At 42.9% G+C, this 20,607-nt stretch overlaps 1 protein-coding gene across 1 annotated transcript in view; it reads left to right on the top strand.

The window, feature by feature from the left end:
• Positions 1 to 3,365: 3,365 nt before the first annotated feature.
• Positions 3,366 to 20,607, top strand: part of b4galt1l (DP-Gal:betaGlcNAc beta 1,4- galactosyltransferase, polypeptide 1, like) — a 60,238-nt gene continuing 42,996 nt past the window's right edge. The window contains exons 1-2 of the mRNA XM_030396664.1: positions 3,366 to 4,058; positions 6,199 to 6,434. Of these exons, the coding sequence (XP_030252524.1) occupies positions 3,743 to 4,058; positions 6,199 to 6,434 (552 nt within the window). The 5' untranslated portion in view covers positions 3,366 to 3,742. The remainder of the gene's footprint in view (positions 4,059 to 6,198; positions 6,435 to 20,607) is intronic.

Raw genomic sequence — 20,607 nt, 5'->3', positions numbered from 1 at the left:
AAAGGGAGCACCTTTTAACCTGAAGAATTAGAATTGAGCTGCTATATCTGGGAAATTCAGAAAATACATATTAGAGATGCTTTCAATAAAAATGATAAAATAATCAATTGAACTACACAGAGCAGACAAAAGTGGTAGAGTTAACAATAGATGCTAAACTTCTGAGATCTAGGATGCCGATGATACTTTATGCTTGAAATAGAATATACCTTTACTCAACTATGTGTTGAGTAAATGTACTTATTTGCTTTCCACAATGGTTATTTGATAGACTTCTAAAGTAATAATAAACTGTAGATTTCTAAGAAGCCTAAAGGCAAAAAGTTATGGGTTTTTTTTTTCCGGTTGTGCTCCGCTAATTATGAGGGGCCTGTCTAAGCCAAAAATGCCAGGGCCGATTTTTTGTCCCAGTCCAGCCCTGGTTCTACCCCTTAGGGGTTAGAACCCTAATTACAATCTTAACAAAAACTAAAAGAGGAAAGAAGTAAAAGCAATAGAAAAATGAATATTGGTTCACAGGTTGAAATCGATGAGATGATCAGAGAGGCCTGTGTGACTCATTTCACTGATCATAATCAGTGTTTGATCACGTCTGATGGATCAATATTTGAACAGCTTTTCGTATCACAAGTTAATCAGCTCTGGTCAAACATTTATCGATGATTTGTAAGTATCTGTCAATCATTGATCAACACCAACCAGTAAACATGTCGTCACAGGTTGACAAAGAAGTAGCCACGCCCCTTCCTCGAGCTCCTCAAAAATGCTTCAAACCGGACGGACAACTCCCGTAAGTGTGGTGACATTGCCTTCAAAATAAAAATCGTGATACTCGTTGTGGGGCTGGGATCAAATTACACAGGAAATATAGGAACAACGTCTTATTTTGATATGAAGTGATGATTTTTATCCAGTCCCACATACAAGATAACTAGTTTGTGAAACATGTATTGATATAGTGTTAAACTAAACTGTCTCATGCTGAATTAAATCAGCACTACAATATCCTCGTCAGTTTCAAACATATTTAGAATATTTGCTGCTTAATAAGTTGCAGCAGTTTAGTTTTCAGCTGGAAATTCACTCACCAGTTCTAGAAGTAGGGGTGGGCGATACTGCAAATTTTGGTATCGATCCGATAGTGTTAGTATTGCCGATACCGATACTGACTTTTTCTTTGAAGATTACTGATCATTGAATGATTTTGTACTTTTGCCTTTATTGAGTTGATCATGATTATGATAATAATAAAACACAGGACAAAGATTTTAGCCAATAAGAAAATAATATTTAACATAATTAATCTATAACCTATCTGCATGAAGCCTAAATAGGAATACTAATGTTCCTTCAACAGCTACAAAAGAGTAAATACTCTGCCATATTCATACTTCAGGTATGAGGTAGGCTATATATCTAAATATAAGCATATATTTTTGAGTTCCTCAGTGAACCTGAGTGAGAGAGGTAGAGAGGAGCGCTGCACATAGGAGAGACGCTGCGCTCACACAAACTCTGTGAAGAAAAACGAGTGCTTTGCTGAACTTACAGAAGAGAAACTACAACAAAAATATCGATCTCATCACGCTAGTATCGATCTGATACCAATACTCACCTTGGTATCGATACTATCGATATTTGGATCGATCTGCCCATCTAGAAGGTCTGACTCACAATGAACAGACACAGCGCCGCCCCTCCCTAACCGCAGAACATTTGCAGCATCTGACTGCGCTGTGTGCCAGCAAATGCGCAAAGGATGCGCATCGCTGCAGTGAGGCGCGCGTAGAGCACCGAGTCAGTCCCGAGGCAGGAGAGAGCGAAAAAAGAGACGAGTAATCTGCCGCAATGATTGACAGCACGCAGCATCTGACCAATCAGCAATTAGATGCGCCGACAGGCAGTTGGATGCAGGTGGAGAGATGGCCTCCAAACGGCAACATGAGAGGCAGTCCACATAAAAACGCTCTTTTGCGAAAAAACGTACATGTATTGCATCGTTTTACCAACCGTCCACACGGATCTTGAAAACACAGCGCCTGGAAACGCACATTTTTTAAAACGGGTCACAGGGTGGAAAAAACTGACAACACTGCCCTCGCGTTTTCGTATGGACAGCGAATCTGCATACTTTCCGAAACGATGACGCCATCGCCCCACCCCTCGACCGATCGTTTTCGTACGTGTGGACGAGCCCTAAATCGGTGGACTGGAGATTAAATTTTCCAGCGGCCCTGATTATCATTTATTGAATGTCTTGTTAACTGATACATTCACCTCTGTTGAAAAAGGAGTGGTTAATTGACCAGTTGGTAGTTGTATGTTGGCTCAGGTTTATCAATCTAGTTTTGGGCTATTTTTATGGAGTTATAATATATAATATAATATATAATAGGTATATATATATATATATATATATATATATATATATATATATATATATATATATATATATACACACACACACACACACACATATATATATATATGTGTATATATATATATATACATATATACAAAGAGAGAGAGAGAGAGAGAGAGAAGATGAATTAAGATAATCCTTCATTTGAGCCACAATGGAGAAATTTTAAGCCTTGCAGCAGCAAACAGCAGTGTAGGAATATAGAACCTAAGTACAACATTTAAAAGTAAGTATATAAAAATATTGAAATATCATCAAATCAAATCATAATGAATATTATTATTAGTTGTAGTTGTCTTTGCATTAATTGCATTTTAATCTTTGTGAGGCTAGTATTTACATTAATTTTATTGTGTAATTTACCATTAAGAACAAAACAAATCTTAATCTGCTTGTATGATGGATTTCTTGTCATAACAGGATCAATGCTAAAGTTTGTCACTAAGGGTGACACAGAGCCAAAGCCCAGTACGTCACGAGGGCCATCGAGCACCATGTCATCTGTAATAAAATTCTGCCTACGGCCCCAATTTGGCCAGGGGTGGCCCTGAACAGACAAATGATGATCATCCACATGTTGTGACCAGGTGAAACTGTCCTGTTGGGGCTGATTGTCTGGCCGGGGCCCTGATGTGGTGTGCAGACAGTGATTGACTGATATGAGACATTAAAACATCACACTGGCCTCATTACTGTTTGTCTAATCAATTGCTGTTTTTTTTAACCTTTACGTTTTCAAATGATTCAAGTTGAAAACATGCTGACTTAATAGATAATGTTATCTGAATAGACTTGCCTAATTGTATTAACAGTTTTGAATTTATGAATAAATCATTTATTGAGTTTCCCTCCTTATTTCATATTCCGATAAACTCAACGTCTCACTACAGCTTTTATTCTGTAATCCAAAGCGGAAGTGTGCTAGCTGCTTTCGTCACCTTGACATTTGGAGCCGAGTCGCTAACGGAAAGTTAGCAGACACCGTTGAGAGTTAACGTTAAATTGAGCGGAAGGGAAGCTAACGGAGCTCACGGCTATGTGACGCGACGGGACTGAAACTGTAAACCGCCTATTGTTTGATTCTTCCGCTCGTTTCTGGAACTTTTGACTTAACTTTGACCGAATCTCGATGTCGAAAACTTCTCGAGTTTGCAGTGGGTTTTCGTGAAAATGGAGCCCGACCGAAGCAGCAGCTAACGGCGACTTCTCGGGAACAAACAGTCCAAAGTTCCTCTCTGCCGGAGCTGTCCTCGGGGCTTCCGCATCAGCCAGCCAGCTTGTGAACATTGTCCCAGCGGGTGAAGCAGTCAGTCGGTCAGGATGGCCGGAGACTCCTCCGTTAACTTTAACCTCCTCCACCGGACATGTAAGCTGGTGGTGCTGCTCTGCTTCCTCCACATCTCCGTCACTGTCGTCTTCTACGTCCGCTCACTCGACATCCGGTTCGCCTTCGTCCAGAACCAGCAGACCCAGCACAACGTGACCCAGTCAAGACACACCGAGGTCCCCACCAGAACCAAGCCGAAGGAGGACGCCGTCAAAGTCCAGCAGCAGGAGGGGACACAGTCAGAGGGGAAGAAGCCAGAAGAGCCGACGAAGAGGCTGGAGAAGTGCCCGGAAACATCTCCTCTGCTCGGTAAGACTCCGCCTTATGGGCTGCTGTGGTTCAGTCGACCAGAGCCGGTCCTGAGGACATGTCTCTGCTCAACACGACAGACAGACAGACAGACAGACAGAGAAACAGACGGGTGAACAGACAGACTGACCGGTGAGGAGACAGGTGACCAGACAGCCAGGTGAGGAGACGGGCAGACAGACAGACAGAGAGACAGACAGGTGAGCAGACATAGACAGGTGGGGGGACTCAGAGTGATCCCTACTGTCTGGCTTCAGGCTAACGTTAGCTGGGTTAATGTGTTAGCTAGCTAACGTACTCAGCAGGCTCCACAGCACCGTCTGTGTTGACCAGAACTGGAGCGAACATATTGATCAGTCACAGTCAGTTACATGTATACAGTCAGTTCAGTTAAAGAAAGTGTCATCAAGGTGTGTGTGCGTGCTTGCGTGCGTGCGTGGTGTTGACAGACCATATGCATATAGTCTTGTTTGTTTTCTAACTGGTTTTACTGAGTGACTCGGTCCAACACTTCAGCTGCTGCTGTTCATCTGTGATCATGTATTATCAATGATTGTTCATTGTGTGTCATGACACACAGACACAGTGTGAGCTGGCAATTGTTCATTTAAAGTCCTTCTGTAGCTTTAAAAGTCTCAGCTGATCCTGTTCTGATCCGATCTGAACTGTTCAGGTCTCCTGGTCTCTGTGGTTCAGTGATCTGAGCTGACCTCTGGACAGGAAGTGATGAAACTCTCAGTTTGATCCGTTTGCTGATCACTGATGTTTGTTATCAGTCTGATGGAGTCCATGTTTCCTCAGCTGTGACACACACACAAACACACACACTATTCAGAGGATGTAACATGTGACTCTGTGTTAAATTAATGTAAAAACTTGTGCAGCTGTGACGATGTGAAGCTGAGCTGTCCCACTGTGATGACCCTGAACACACCACACAAACACACATGAACAGGTTTTTACGGTCCCGAAGACACCAACTTGTTGCGTGTAACGTGTCCAGATGACTTGAGAACAGTTCTGTCAGGATGGAAAAGTACCAGCTGGAGTAAGACCCTGTAACCATGGTGACTTTATTAATGAGCTGTTGGGACTGAAACCTGCCTCTTAAAACACCAACATATTTGAGTGATTACATACTGAACAGTCTGCTGCAGTTCGACTTCAGATCACTTCAGTTTTATTTCTCAGTAAACACCAACAGTCCTGTTCAGTTTCACCTGCACTTGCTTGTTATCTCTGGACATCTGTGATCGTCTGAATCTGACCGTCTCTGACGTTCCTCCTACTTCACCAAACAGAGGTCCTGTGATGACATGTGTCCCGTCTGAATTCTCTGTAAACATCTGTGTGTTGAACAGCTATTAGCTGTTCAGCCACATCGACCCTACTGACGTTTACAGTGATGGCAGAAGGTCGTTAGCTCAGACACAGTATCCTATTTTAGATTTAGTGTTTTGATGAATATGCTGAATAGTTTCAGTAACATTTTAATCATTATCTTTCATAGTTTGTCTGGTTTTAGACAACCAAAACTCTAAATGTTTACTTGCCCCGTTAACTGTAAAGATCTGCTTGTCCAGTTAACATGGATTTGAAACAAATGGATCACGTTAATCCAGCTAACGTCAGCTAACCAGTTAATCCAGCTAACGTAAGCCTGAAGTCAGAAGTTAGCTAACACGTTAACCCAGCTAACGTTGGCCTTAAATCAGACGTTAGCTAACACCAAGTGTAACCCACAAGAAGCTATATAGGGTTACTAAACCTATGTTATTGAGAGGTGTAATTTCATGCCCGAACAGAGGGTGGTGCAACTGAATTTCTTTCATTTATTTCAGCAGACACTTAATGAAAAAAGTGTCTGCTGAACAACAGGCGCTTCACTTCTGAAGGTTTCTTGTTAGTCAGAGCCTCAAATCCACATCACGTCCAGGATATGATGTCAGTCAATACGGGTCAAATACACATTTAACTTATTCTGTGAAAGCACCAAATGCTAAACCTCAATAAGTGAGCTGGTGATAAGAGTTCTCCTCCAGCAGCTCGGCTCATGTTTCATCCTGTCTGCAGTCGGAGGAATCAAGTCCACTCTATATCTCCTGAGGTGAGTTTGATTTGCTGTGTGCTCTGTCCCCAGTGGGTCCTCTGCGGGTGGAGTTTAACAACCCAGTGAATCTGGAGCAGATCAAGAAGGACAACCCCAACGTGGAGTTGGGTGGACGCTTCAGACCCAAAGACTGCAAGGCGCTGCAGAAGGTCGCCATCATCATCCCGTTCCGCAAACGAGACGAACACCTTAAGTACTGGCTACACTACCTGCACCCCATCCTGCAGAGACAACAGCTTGACTACGGAGTCTACATTATCAACCAGGTACGCTGTGACCTCACTGTGATGTCAGCAGATGACTAACTGAGGTGTGCCGTTTGACTTCCTGTAGTTGTAGACAATGTTCATGTGAATGAGACAGAGTTGAACTAGGTAGTCAGAATCAGTAGCCCCATTCACACTGTCATTTGGATGCGGTGATCCTCCGCCAATTCTCCGCCCCTGCCTCTGTGTGAATGTCTCGGAGGCAGCAAAGGGTGAAATTTCGCTCCGGCACTGATCTGCCTCTGGAGGGAGTATCAGAAGCTGTTTTTATACAGGGCAGCAAGCAGCAGCAAATTGGGAGTCTGTTTTGGTCCGCCGATATGCTGCCTCGGAGGGTACACTTATTTCCGCCTCCATTGCTATCTAAACCTGAGGCGTCAATGTGCCGGCAAGAGATGTGTGAGATGGGCGGAGGTGTCGATGACCTGCACTGTTGTGCGACCCACAGCCCGGGAGTTTTAAAACCAGGAAACAGCTGATTACAGCAGTCAGTCCATCACTTCATCCACGGACATCAAGATGAGCAACCTTGAAAGCCGCTGAGATCAGCATCTCCTGGATCTCTGTAGCTGTTTGGTTGTGTTAACTTGTTGTTATAGTGGCAAGCTACGAACGGTCGCTACTTTTAAATTAAAAGCCCCCTGCTAAGAACACGGTTCTAGACTCCAATGGGGTGCAATGTAATGCTCTTATTTTGAAGACAAATTCGTTGTCACTGTTCACTGCCCAACTTCGTGCTTCAAGTCACGTCACATGTTTACGCCTACCCCAGTGGCGGCTTTAGGAGAAGGAGGAATATAACGCCTCCATTTTAAAAAGACAGGAGCAAATGTGTTCTATCTAAAAAGGGCTAGAGGTGCAGTAATTGAGAACCAAACCAGTGTGAATGGATAAGCCGGCTGCGTGTTTCGAGGGTGTGTCGATCGGACGGTCTGATAACTTCACAGGTCCTTCACTCAACTTAATAAAGAGAAATGTCCCACAAAGCAACGTTACAGGACCAAACAGCAGTAATGCAGGGTTACTACAGTGCGAGCATTTCACTCGCATTTGCCCCTAAATAAATATATATTCGAACCGGGAAAATAATTTCAGCGCACGGTGTGTGAGCAAAAATCACAAGTTACCGTCACAGCCTATTGTCTGCGATCATTCAAAAAAAAAAGTGTCACGTAAGAGGTGACAGGTCAACGGACTGTGGTGAAGTTTTATGTCGGATATTCAGTGGATATTCACACGGGTACCAGCCGCGACATTACTAAGGTTCGCCCAGTCTTAGAAGCAGGCGGCCGGTTAGCCCACCTCCCAGAGCCTCACGCTGAATCGCTGGAAACTGATTTAGGGACCTACGCCGACGAGGCCCAGGAGAACGAAGCTTCCCTCCATCCTACTTTCCAACATCCTGTAATTTGAATGACAATAAAAGAAAGTCTAAGTCATTAAATTACTTGCCATAAATATATTGATACAAAATGATTGCAGGTTTTTTCAGTATCTTTCATGTCATGTGACCCCAAACTACAAACCAGCAGCAGATTGTATAAGTAAACTGGACGAATAAGACACACCTCTTTCTATCGTGTTTGAGTGCTTCCTCTATTTTATATGAATATTAATATGCAGAAATTATGATTTTTTTCTCAGTAGCTTCCATGTCATGTGACCCAGTGACTCCAAACCAGCATCAAATTGTGTTCCTTAGTGTACAAATAAGACACACCTCTTTTTATTGTATTTTAGTGCTTCCTCTATTTTATATGAATATTAATATGCACTTGGACAACTGACATCCTTTGTGTTTAGTACACATTGGATACAAAATGAAATTAAAAAAATGAAATCACTGTAAATTTAAGAAATTGTTTTGTGCTGCCTGAAATGGAAAAATATGAAATCAAACACTGTAAATCATTTTGTTTGTGCTGCCTATTTAGGGGTGAAGTTTTCGATAAATCGATAAATAAATATTTTTTGTGCTCCCAGATATTTTATTTTAGGAGCACATATGCTCACTGGGAAAAATGTCAGTGCAGAGCCCTGGTAATATAGTAACTGTAACTGTCTTTTGCAACTTATAGGAGGAAAAAAATACTGCAGATATACCTAGAGAAGCGTCTGTCCTCCCGTCTGTCCTACTGACTCCTCAAAACATTTCTGCCTGAAAAACAGACTAACTAACCAAGTGTTTGTGTTGGAAATAATCACCGCGACGGTCAGCCCCCCCCCCCGACCGAGACTTCAGTGAACTTTCCCCCAGAAAACAGCCTCTCTCCTCGCGAGTGACAGAGTCAGATAGGATCCAGTTTACTGATGGTGATTATGTAATTATGTAATTTAGAGCTTAAACGTAACTTTGTCACTTCACAGGATGTTTGGTGGGTCAGGATCTCAATCACAACACATTATAACAGCATCCATATGTATATAAACTATCCACAGGTTTAGATTAACAGGAGGACACCGAGGAAACACCTCGACAGCACACAGACGTCATCATCATGACGTGTACCGTCACACCTCTTTAGGAACCGCAGACAAACAGCGGTTTGTCTTTAAGGCGGAGATGCTTCCCTCTGTGTGAATGACCAACGGCGGAGAATTGGCAAACTGCTGCTGCGGCAATAATGCAGCTTCTCTGTGTGAAAGGGGCTAGTATCAGAATCCGTATTTGCCCACAAAGGGGGACATTGATTTAATTAAAAAGGTAAGAAATGGAATAGACTCGTATATAAACATGATATTGTACAAAATTAACATGTAATTATAAACAGTGTGGCAGTGAATTTTTTTACAAATACAAATAATTAATATGGGTATTAAAAAATTGACCAGGTTTGCACTATCTGAGTTTTGTATAGTAGTATTGCACAGTGCAGAATGAGGTCTATTGGGAGCAGTGCTGGATATACAGGCTGACAGCAGCAACACAGAGACACATTAACTGGACTTATGTTACACTGTCACCTGACCTGCTGTCATCACACACCCGTCCTGATGACAGTTAGGTCATAAACATGGAGACCATCTGTTAGTGTATATTATCTGTGTGTGTGTGTGTGTCAGTCAGTTAACAGATGAAACCTCACAGATTCTCTAACATCAGCTTTTCTTCTGTTTGTTTGTGACTTGTAACTCAAAGTTGTTCTTCTTCTCTCTCTTGTCTATGTGTCCTTCCTCCTCCTCCTCATTTTCTTCCTCCTCCTGTAGTTTCCTCCTCACACTGCCTCCCTCACTCACACTGCCTTCCCCTTCCCTCTGCATGTCAGGCATTTCTGACCAATGGCTGTGGTTGCTGGAGACGTTGAGACCCGCCCCCTGCTTGGTCTCGGCCAACAGCAGCTAGCATTTCAGAGGGCTGCACTGGTAATACAGGCTTCTTTCTTCTTCTTCTATTCTTTTTTTCTGTCTTTCTTTTTCTTTGTTTCTCCAACAGAAAACAAAGCGATTGTAGTTTGAAACATGTTAAACGGAATGTTGAGTGGATCTTTACTCACCTGTCTCAGTCCTCAGTCACTGACAAACATCTGTCTGACACACAAAATTATTAAATAATCTGTTAAATCAGGAAGTGATGACATGTATTAAACATGATTTGGTTGGACAACAGTCTGACTTATTTAAGAGTCTGATACAGATACTTGACTGTTAAAGATGTCAGATATCAGATATTACAAAGGATAGTGACACAGACTTGACAGAGGCTGCAGGACACTGTGTGAACGTGATGTGGACACTGTGTGAACGTAACGTGGACGTGATGTGGACACTGTGTGGACGTGATGTGGACACTGTGGATGTGTTGTAATTGTGAGCATCTGCTCCGTCTTCAGCAGTGTGTTGAACAGACTCTCTCTCAGCCCTTCACACCTGAGAGCTCAGGCAGGTGTTGGTTATCAAGCAACCTGTGGTGTGTTTACTGCTCTGTACAGCAGTCAGACACTTGATGAGGAGTTATTGGCGGTCAGGAGGCTAGAGGACTCGTCTGTGCTTTATTGTCTTACATAATGTAAGTGCACTGAAACTTTACTGAAGATTTAATAACTATAAAGCACCCCAGTCACCTTTTGTCTGCATTCTTATCTCTGAAAAAGTTCTTATATCAGGCAACATATTCACTAATATTAAAGCAAACTGTGTGGACATGACGTGGACACTGTGTGGACGTGACGTGGACACTGTGGACGTGGCGTGGACGTGACGTGGACACTGTGTAGACGTGGCGTGGACGTGGCGTGGACACTGTGGACGTGGCGTGGACGTGACGTGGACACTGTGGACGTGGCGTGGACGTAGCGTGGATACTGTGTGGACGTGGCGTGGACACTGTGTGGACGTGGCGTGGACACTGTGGACGTGGCGTGGACGTGACGTGGACACTGTGGACGTGGCGTGGACGTAGCGTGGATACTGTGTGGACGTGGCGTGGACACTGTGTGGACGTGACGTGGACTTGACGCGGACTTGACGCGGACACTATGGACTAGGCTTGGGTGGTAATTAGGGCTGCACAAAAAATCATTAAAAAATCGCGATCTCAATTCACACATACACGTGATCTCATTTCTACACACGGCGATTCTGAAGCATTTTATATCTCGAGCTGAATCACAAACAAATGCTCCTATTTTCCTCCCGGATTTTTTGAAGCGCCCCCCAACGCAGCACTGCCGCTGCCTCCTCCCTCAACATGTAGTAAAGCATCTTTACAACACATGATTCAGTGAAGGAAGCCCGCCTGCAGTTGAGTGTTTGGAAGGAGTGAGTGAGAAGCCGTTTTTAGACGGGGCAGCAAGCCGCCAATCTCCCCGTCCTTTGGGCGGCTAGGTCCGCGGTTTTAGACAGAGCGCGGCAAATTGATGGTCTCTTCTGGTCCGCCGATTTGCCGCCTCGGAGGGTACTCTTATTTCCACCTCACCTGCTAGATGAGCAACTGGACAGCCGCTGAGATCCGGGAGATGCTAGCGTCTCCTGGATCTCTAGCTGTATGTTTGTGTTAGCTTGTTGTTGTAGCAACAAGCTAGGAACGGTTGCTACTTTCAAATTAAAAGCCCCCCGCAAAGCACCCAGTTCTAAACTCCAATGGGGTGCAATGTAAAGCTCTTATTGTGAAGACAAATTCGTTGTTAACTGTTCACTTCCCAACTTCGGGTTTCACGTCACGTCACATGTTTACGCCTACCTCTGAGGCGGCTTTTGGAAAAGGAGGAATGTTATGCCTCCGTTTTAGAAAGCCGACCACAGCAGCTATCACATATCACCTAGCCAAGGATACGGCCCCAATAAACACTGTACAACATGAGGGATTAAAGGATGCCCTCTCATCGTGGAGACAAATTTTTTTTTTTTACTCTTGTAAAAATCATTTTTCATCCAATGATAGAACTTGAACAAAACAAAAAAAACATTGCTTTGGCAGAGGCATAGTAGTATGCTTCTGCCATACTACAATGTTTTTTGTTTTTGTTTTGTTCAAGTTCATCAGTGCAATAAACATTTTGTGAAAAAAATCGTGCCAGAGAATCGTGATCTCAATTCTAAGCAAAAGAATCGTGATTCACATTTAATCATCCAGAATCGTGCAGCCCTAGTGGTAATACGGTAATATGTTATACCGCGAGGTCATAAAAATAGCAACGGTATCAATTTCAATACCGTCATTTAAAAAAAATGCAATTCACTTACGTAGGAGATAAGGATTAAATATGAAATATAATTTATTTAATGCCTAAAAATGATTCTATGTCCAGGAGCACTTATAGTCCGGTGGCATAATGAAATTACCGTTACGGAGGTGATAAAAGCACCAAATTTTGCATCGTGTGTCCTTAGGGTCTATAGTGTAAATTTGGCCTAGGAGCCCTCAGAAAAAAAACTCATATTAGCAGTATATCAATATCAATGAAATATGCTTAAAACACAGTGATTTTCAAGTTCCTGCACAAGAGAAAGTGTTCAAATGAATCCCAAAGTTAACATTTTGTAGTTTTATTTATGTGTATGAACTTTAACATTACTAAAGCTTCAATACATGACAAGTATTGAAAAAGTATATTCTTTATTGGCCCTGTAATTAATAATTATGAGTCGTTACAGGTGGTATTGGAGTGGTTTTGGGGGTTATTAAGGATGCTGAATCCATTTCTGACATTATCAAAATTCAAAATAACAATTTAAACCAAAAGTGGCCATATTTCAACTCCCGGTGGACCGATTTTGATTAATTTTGAGTCGATTTTGAGGTTATTTATATGCTTACTACATTGGACCTGCATTTCAGAATCAATAGAGCACAATGTCACTGGTGTGAATGTTGAGACCTAATTTTTCTTCAAATTGCTTCAGTTCTGCTTGCGTTTTTTGGCTGCTCAATTTTGTGTGATTGTCACTGTGGTAACTGCATCAGGCAGAATACTGGCTGGATGGAAAGATGGACAAAACAGAGCTTTTTATATTTGGATCATATCATCTCAATGCAAGTAAGTTGATCAAATAAAGGCAAATAACAGTGATTACAGTATGTATGTAGTGCATACATAAAGTCTGTGTAAAGCAAATTTAGCCATTTTCTTCAAAACACATTAAACAGGTCATGAATGTATTTCCTTAAAACATGTAAAAAGCCATTCAACCATTTAGAATTTAATTTTGGAGCTAGGCTCACAAACTGTGTTTCACGATTTCTGTGTTCAGGATTTAATGGGCGGGTCAGAAATCATGGCCGCATTACGTAACACGGACATGATTTGAACAAACCCGGCCATGCTGCGGAAGCCATATAAATACATTCAGCGCATTAGTTTCGGAGGTTTTTCCACTCACTCTCGAGTCATAGCATCTCTTAGAATAGTTTGCAGCTAGCTAACCAGTCAACCAGTCAGGCTGACAACCCGGGCCAGCTCGGACATAACGTGCACGGGCTCAGGTCAGGTAGGGTCGGGCTTGATTATTAGGCCAGATCTAAGCTCTAAGTGTAAGTGTGTGCTTATGTATGTTATAAATATTGTACATTTGGGCAACTAAAAGCATTTTGCTGAAGGTGCTAATCCTGAAAGTGATGTTACATCGGGCATCCTGTCATGCCCATGTAATGTTAGCAAATGTTATTGCATTTAATCATGACATGATTTTGCCTCATTTCCTGAGCGGAGTCCATCTGACAGCACAGTGATAATCTACAGGTAATATTTTATGTGCACCAATATAGGGTTTTACGTTTGTGTGTAATGTAAAACATGGACTGTGAGGAACGAGGCTGAGCACTATCAGTGTCTGACTCAGAGTCAGTTTCTGGCTTGGATGGCTCAAACAGGTCGGGCTGGGTCCGTCTGATGATGCTGCTAGCTTCCATTGTTACTGTAGGTTACGTCCTTGTACAGTACACGGAGGAGGCTCCCCTCCCGCGCGTTGGTGTGGTTCCAGCGCCTCTAACTGACACGCCCCCAGCGTTTCACAGCAGAGAGAAGTGCTTGTTTTTCCATGATTTTCAGACCTAATTTTATATACTTGGCAGTTGTTTTAATCTTTCAAATTTGGCTCAGTGGTCAATAACACATGTTTCTGTGGTATGACAAACTCATAACACAAATTTATTTCTGCTTTACACTGACCTTAATGTTACCACAGCTACCAAAAGAAGTTAGACTACTTTGCCTCATCACCCCAACCCTAATAGTGCACAAGTTCTGGCGAGCAAAAAGAGAGGGTGACAACAACATGCCTTGAAGAGATGCTGCCCTATTTCTTTGCCGCTGGTCATCACAACTACTCAAGATGGATCACATGGCATCTGCGCGACATGCAGCACCTTCCTGCTACTGCCAAGGATGACCTCCTCGCCGGAAGCCATGTGTGCTGCCACTCAGATGGTGCAGCAAGGGAAGGGAGTGAAAGGCATGTGGTGGTGGGGAACAAGAGAAGAATGGAGCTCTCTACCCTCTTTATCTACGAGCTTGGCCTGGTCCCTGCATCCATCATCGGTAAGTATGGATGCCTCAGAAACAGTAACAAGTCTGTGATTGTTCAGCGTCTTGAAATCCTTGTTCCTAATCTCCACCCAACAGACGTTGTATTCGTTGATGCATCGCAGCTAATCTATCGCTTGGTGTGGCCATTGTAAGGCACTGTGGCTGATTTCGCAGCCAGAATGGGGCACCGGCTTGATCACTACATCACCCAAACATTTGTTATCTTAGACCGGTATGAGCAAGTCTCTGCCAAAGACTACGAGAGGCAGGGGCTGGGGGGAGCTCAATAGAGTACAACTGTCACTGAAAACCCCCCTACCTAGCCGCAATAAAGTGATGAAGGACAAGACAATTAAGTGGAGGATAGGCGAGCTCCTTTGCACACAACATAGGAGATCACATCAAGATGGTCAGACAGTATTGTCACTCATGACGAAGCAGCCAGGCGTGGTGCTAAAACTGTCCACATTCTCAGTGACAACACTGATGTGTTTGTGCTCATGGTCTGTTGGTGCTGGAGGGTGGGTATCACATGTCACCTGCAGATGAGAGGTGGCTATGCATGCTCCTTAGGGTGTGACACCACCTCCTATCCCGTTGGCAAAGGGCAGGTGTCTGCGCTCAAGGCCATGAGAGTAGTACCTGGTGACCTGCGTCACTTCATTGGACAGGAGGGAGCGACTGATTTGCAAATCACAGAGACAGTGAGGGTTTTTTTTTCCTGGCTCTGTACAGCCGCAGGAAGTCTGCATCTCTGAATGTCGCCAGATATGACTTATACCAAAAGTGCAAAACCCCCCCAGCACTGAAGACACTGCCTCCTACTGAGCGCAACGTGCACCTCCATGGACGGCGTGCCCATCTACAGATGCTGCTTTGGAAACCAGCAGACCGCCCTGATCCACCAGCTGTGGACATCACCAACTTTGGATGGAAAAAGAAGGAAGGTGAGAAGGAAGGAAATCATCATGCCTGTCCTGGATGCAAGCCCCCTGTACCAGCTACTGCTTCTGCAATGGCTATGACAGTACATGTTGCACCCAGCTCACACACTCACAGCAAGAAGAGCAAGACGACAAAAATGTAGTCGAAGTAGAAGATGTTGATGATGAATACACTGTGTTCCAAATTATAATGCAAATTATATTTTTCTGTGAACTGCCTCCCACCCTCATAGATCTTTTGCTTGAGGATGCTCCAAAGGTTCTCAATAGGGTTGAGGTCAAGGGAGGATGGGGGCCACACCATGAGGTTCTCTCCTTTTATGCCCATAGCAGCTAATGATGCAGAGGTATTCCTTGCAGCATGAGATGGTGCATTGTCATGCATGAAGATGATTTTGTTACGGAAAGCACGGTTCTTCCTTTTGTACCATGGAAGAAAGTGGTCAGTCAGAAACTCCACATACTTTACAGAGGTCATTTTCACACCTTCAGGGACCTTAAAGGTGCCAACCAGCTCTCTCCCCATGATTCCCGCCCAAAACATGACTGGCAAACTAATTGGTCACAGGTGTCTGAGATTGATTTCAGTGATCTAAAGAGCCCTGTGACACAATACCATCCATGAGTTTAATTGAAAAACAAAATATGTAATCTTTATAACACTTAATTAAAATTTGCGTAATAATTTGGAACACGGTGTATATGGTTATATAGTGCAGAGTAGCAGAAGTACAAGGTGCTATTGCTTGATGAAAGTTTTCTAGTTTTCTGCAGTGATAATTTTGGGTATACTTCTGTTTTAAACTCTGTTCCAGGACTTATGTGTTCTACCTGTAACTTGTATTATACTCCTTTCTCTGTATTAGTTAGCCATAGTTATAGTTTGATATGGTACTTGCCTTTGTTACCTCCAATGTCACCTCAGAGTGTAATGTTATGTGAATTAAAATGTACATATTCTGCATCATTTGGATAATTGTGTTCATAAATATCCTGCAATTTATTTTTATAGATTCAGTGTCCTCTAAAACATCTAAATTGACTCAAAATTAATCAAAACTGGGAGTTGAAATATGGTGTAAACTGCCATTTTGAAAATGTCGGATATTCCTGTCGGCATCAAATGTTGATACTTCATGGAGAGCAGTGCGTCTAGCTATGTACTGTCACACACAAATAGGATTTAATGTGATGTGATGCAGAACTAATGGCCAAACTATGAACTCAGTAGATGGCTAAATGAATAACCTAAAGTTGAATTAAAAAATAAAAGAGAAAACCCAAGATCTCTTAACATTTAAGCAATTTTTGCTGCCTTTTTTCTATAATTTCGCCTATATTATACAGGGCTTTTGAGGTTTTTTGGGGTCTTAGATGTCTTGGTACTCTATTTTACACTTATAATTTGGAAGATCTACTGGCCAGAGCACAAATTAACAAAAGGAAGCTTTTTTAGTGGTCTTAAATGGCCATTACCATGAAAGTTTTACTTGAGAGGAAAAAACAAAAAAACGTTTTTCTTGGATATTGTTTTGTGAGTGATTTGACACTAAATTTCAATATTTCAGCTGGGCTCCTAGGCTGAAATCATTCAGGAGATCCTAAAGAAGCTTCATGTAAAATTTGGTGCTTTTATCACCTCGGTAACGGTAATATGTAATTTGTGCGCTAACCAACTGGACTATTATTGTGTGGTTGTCATGACGTGACAGCGCGGAGGCGAGAGAAACAGAGAGAGGGAGAAAGATGACAAGTCGCGCACCAAGTGACCTGGTCTCTAAGAAAAACACGACTTCTGCAGTTTGGCAGTATTTCGGGTTCCGACCGAACGAGAAGGGGGAGGCGGCAAATACTGACGAGGTGATTTGTAAATTGTGCAATAAAAAGGTGACCGCGAGAGATGGAAACACCTCTAACTTAAGGACGCATCTCTGGATCACCACCTGCTCACTGCTGCGAGGGTGCATTTGGCCCCGAGTTCATTCAGCGCAATAGTTTCAACACCTCCCACTACAACTCGGTCCACCGCCAGTTATACACAGCTGACTATAATGGGGGCCTTTGGTGGACAATCTTGCTGCTGCGCTCAGAGATGCACTTCAGGACTGGCAGCTTGACAAGAAAAAACTTTCAGCTATAACCACTGACAACACTGCCAACATTTCTGCTGCAATCAGGTCCCTGAATTGGCAGTGGCTTAACTGCTTCGTCCACAATCTAAACTTGGCTGTCACAAATACATTACATAACTAGAGGCAAAAAACCGAGGGCGCCCTCGGACTGTGCCGTAATATTGTCGGGGCCTTTTCACACAGCTGGCAACGTAAGAGTGAACTCCACAAGAAGCAAGTGGAGTTGGGACTCCCAGAACATAGTCTCATAACTGTAAGCATACATTTGTATCTGAATCTGTTAAGGTTAGATGACGCAACGAAGAATTTAATGGAATACTATACATTAATGGGCTTATTTATTTATTTATTTATCCATCCATCCATCCATCGGCAGGACTGTGCAACTCGCTGGGGATCCAAACTGGCAATGGTGGAGCGCAGGCCCAAGCGATCAGACACGTCCTGTCTGATGACAGAAGGAGCAGCCTGTCCCTGACCTGGCAGGACATGGACGTCTTGAAAGCTGTTCACGATGCACTGAAACCAGTCGGTGACTTTACTGATATTTTGTCAGGAGAGAATTATGTGACTAGTTCCTCTATCCTCCCCATTCTCCAGCTCTGTAGGGACAATGTGTTGGCTGTGTCAGAAAACGACCTCCAGCTAACAAAGTCAATAAAAACTGGAATTCTAAAAAAGCTGGAGGCCAAGTATGAATCAGATTCAGTGCGCAAATTAATGCGAAAATGCACTTTCCTCGACCCTCGTTACCGTGGAGGATATGAGACTGATGTCAACGCATTGGCTGAGACCGAGGCTGAATTACAGGCTGAGATCATGAGCTTAGAGGGGCAAGCACCAGCAGATCCAGTGGCCATCAGAGTGGAAGAGGGAGAGGCGCAACCCGAACCGCCCCGGAAAAAGATGACTCTGGGAAGTCTCCTGCAAAAACAAGCCGATGCAGTGGCAGGTCCCGTCGGCACACTAGAGGACCGAGCTGGCGCTGAAATAACAGCCTACTGAAAAAAATTTTTTCCGGCTTAAACATGCTGGAACATGCTGGTTTTTATGGCGAAAAATCTCGACTAGATTTGTTGCCACTTGCCACACAGTTCCTATTCGCACTGTGTGTGTGTGTGTGTGTGTGTGTGTGTGTGTGTGTGTATTTTATTATTATTTTTATTTAATTGTTTCAGGTATTTTTATTTGGTTTTCGTTTGAAAAAATATTGGAAAGAAGACTGGACTGTGTTTTAATTTAGGCCCATTAATTTGCTATAATTGTTATGATATGGATGTTTATGTTGATTCAACTCTGGTCGACTGTTGTGGGCCTATTTGCACTTTTTTATAAGCTGCTCTTTGTTATAAAAAGTCGTTCGGGCTGTGATTTAATTTAATTGATTTGTGTGAGCGAAAACCGTTCTGGATGTTTATGTTGATTTAATTATGTTTGACTGTTGTATTTGCACTTCTTTATAAGCTGCTATTTGTTTCTAATAAAAGTTGTTAATATTGTGCATGTTATGTTGTTGTTGTTTCAGTATTAGTCTTTGGTATTCAGTTTCTGAATGGTGAAGGCACAAGTCAACAGTTTGGTGACGGTGTCTGAGCGTTACGTCATCATTTTTAATTAGTCGCGGTATTACCATATACCATGGTAAAATAGGGAGGAGATTAGGCGGTATCAAAATTCAGATACCGCCGAACTCTACTATGGACTTGTTGTGATTGTGAGCATCTGCTCCGTCCTCAGCAGTGTGTTGAACAGACTCTGTCAGCCCTGCAGGTGGTAAACAACACTTCACACCTGAGAGCTCAGGCAGGTGTTGGTTGTCAAGCAACCCGTGGTGTGTTTACTGCTCTGTGCAGCTGAGGAGGAGGAGTTATTGTCAGTCAGGAGGCTGGAGGACTCGCCTGTGCTTCAGATCCAACAGAAAAACATCTTCTTAAGCAGTAACCTGATCGTGTGTGTGTCTGTCTGTCTGTCTGTCTGTCTGTCTGTGTCACACAGTGAAAGGTGGTACTCGGGTGAACTCATTCTGTCACCCTCCAAACAAAGACAGATCAGATCGACACTGAATACACAGACTGAGCCGTGAGGCGTTCAGGTCAGGTTGTGTTTAAACTGTCACTTAATCCTGACTAAGGACTAACTTGATAACGTGTCCATCAGGACAGGGTGTCCATACCAACGCCTCTCCACAGTCTCTGTACAATAATCATGTTCCTACTTTACAAGAAACCCATGACGGGGTGTTCATGTCCAGCTCGAAAGTCTTTATAGTTTTAAGTCTGTTAGCTATGACAGGACTTATATGTTATATGGGTGATGAGTCCTTCATAGTTTATTCCATGAAGAAGACCTCATTAGTTTTTAATACCAATAGTAAGGAAATATTCTGTTGAATTTGAATCTGCCGTTTTTGAGATATTTGTGTGTAAACGTGCTAGGGCTGCAGCTGCCGAATATTTTTAGAACAGAGTATTCTACCAATTATCCCATAGATTAACTGAGTAATCTCATAAAAAATAATTTTGCATTATTAAACAACAATACCAAATTAAAGCTGCAAGCAGCGATGAACCAGCCCTCGCAGTCCACGTGCATCAGGGCATGCTGCCGTCGGGGCGTGCATCTTTTGTGCATCTGATCATGATATACTAGCTCATTGATTTTCGTACATATCGATGAAACATGCCAGCGAAGTGTTTGTTTGGTTATTTTGATGCCAAATTGCACAGCATTTTGTACAGATCCTTAGGGGCTCATGGGGAAGTATGAAACTGAGTTTCATGTCATTTGGACACTCTAATGTCCTCTAACCAAAATGTACAGGAACTTGAGTATTCTTTCGGAATATAAAAAATCTTTTTACAAAATTTCCGCAGTAGTGTCCACAGATGCTATGTGCAAACTTTTGAACGCATTGGTCAACAGCCTATGAGGAGATGAAAACGGTGATGTACCACATTTTGCGATTTTGCAGAAAAAAATATTAATGGAAATGGCTGTGGCCTATATCAACCGATTCAGCTCAATTCAGGGAACGCGTGGATATGAAGTTCTTGAATATGCGAGATACTATGTGGGAGTTATTAGCCAAAACACGTTTGGTCTGATTATAGCGTCACCTGCTGGTTTTATTTTT

The sequence above is a fragment of the Sparus aurata genome, chromosome 18 (assembly GCF_900880675.1).
Source record: "Sparus aurata chromosome 18, fSpaAur1.1, whole genome shotgun sequence".
In the NCBI taxonomy this organism is placed as follows: Eukaryota; Metazoa; Chordata; class Actinopteri; order Spariformes; family Sparidae; genus Sparus; species Sparus aurata.
Note: the sequence above shows the minus strand (reverse complement) of the source record. Positions and strands in the feature narration are given on the sequence as shown.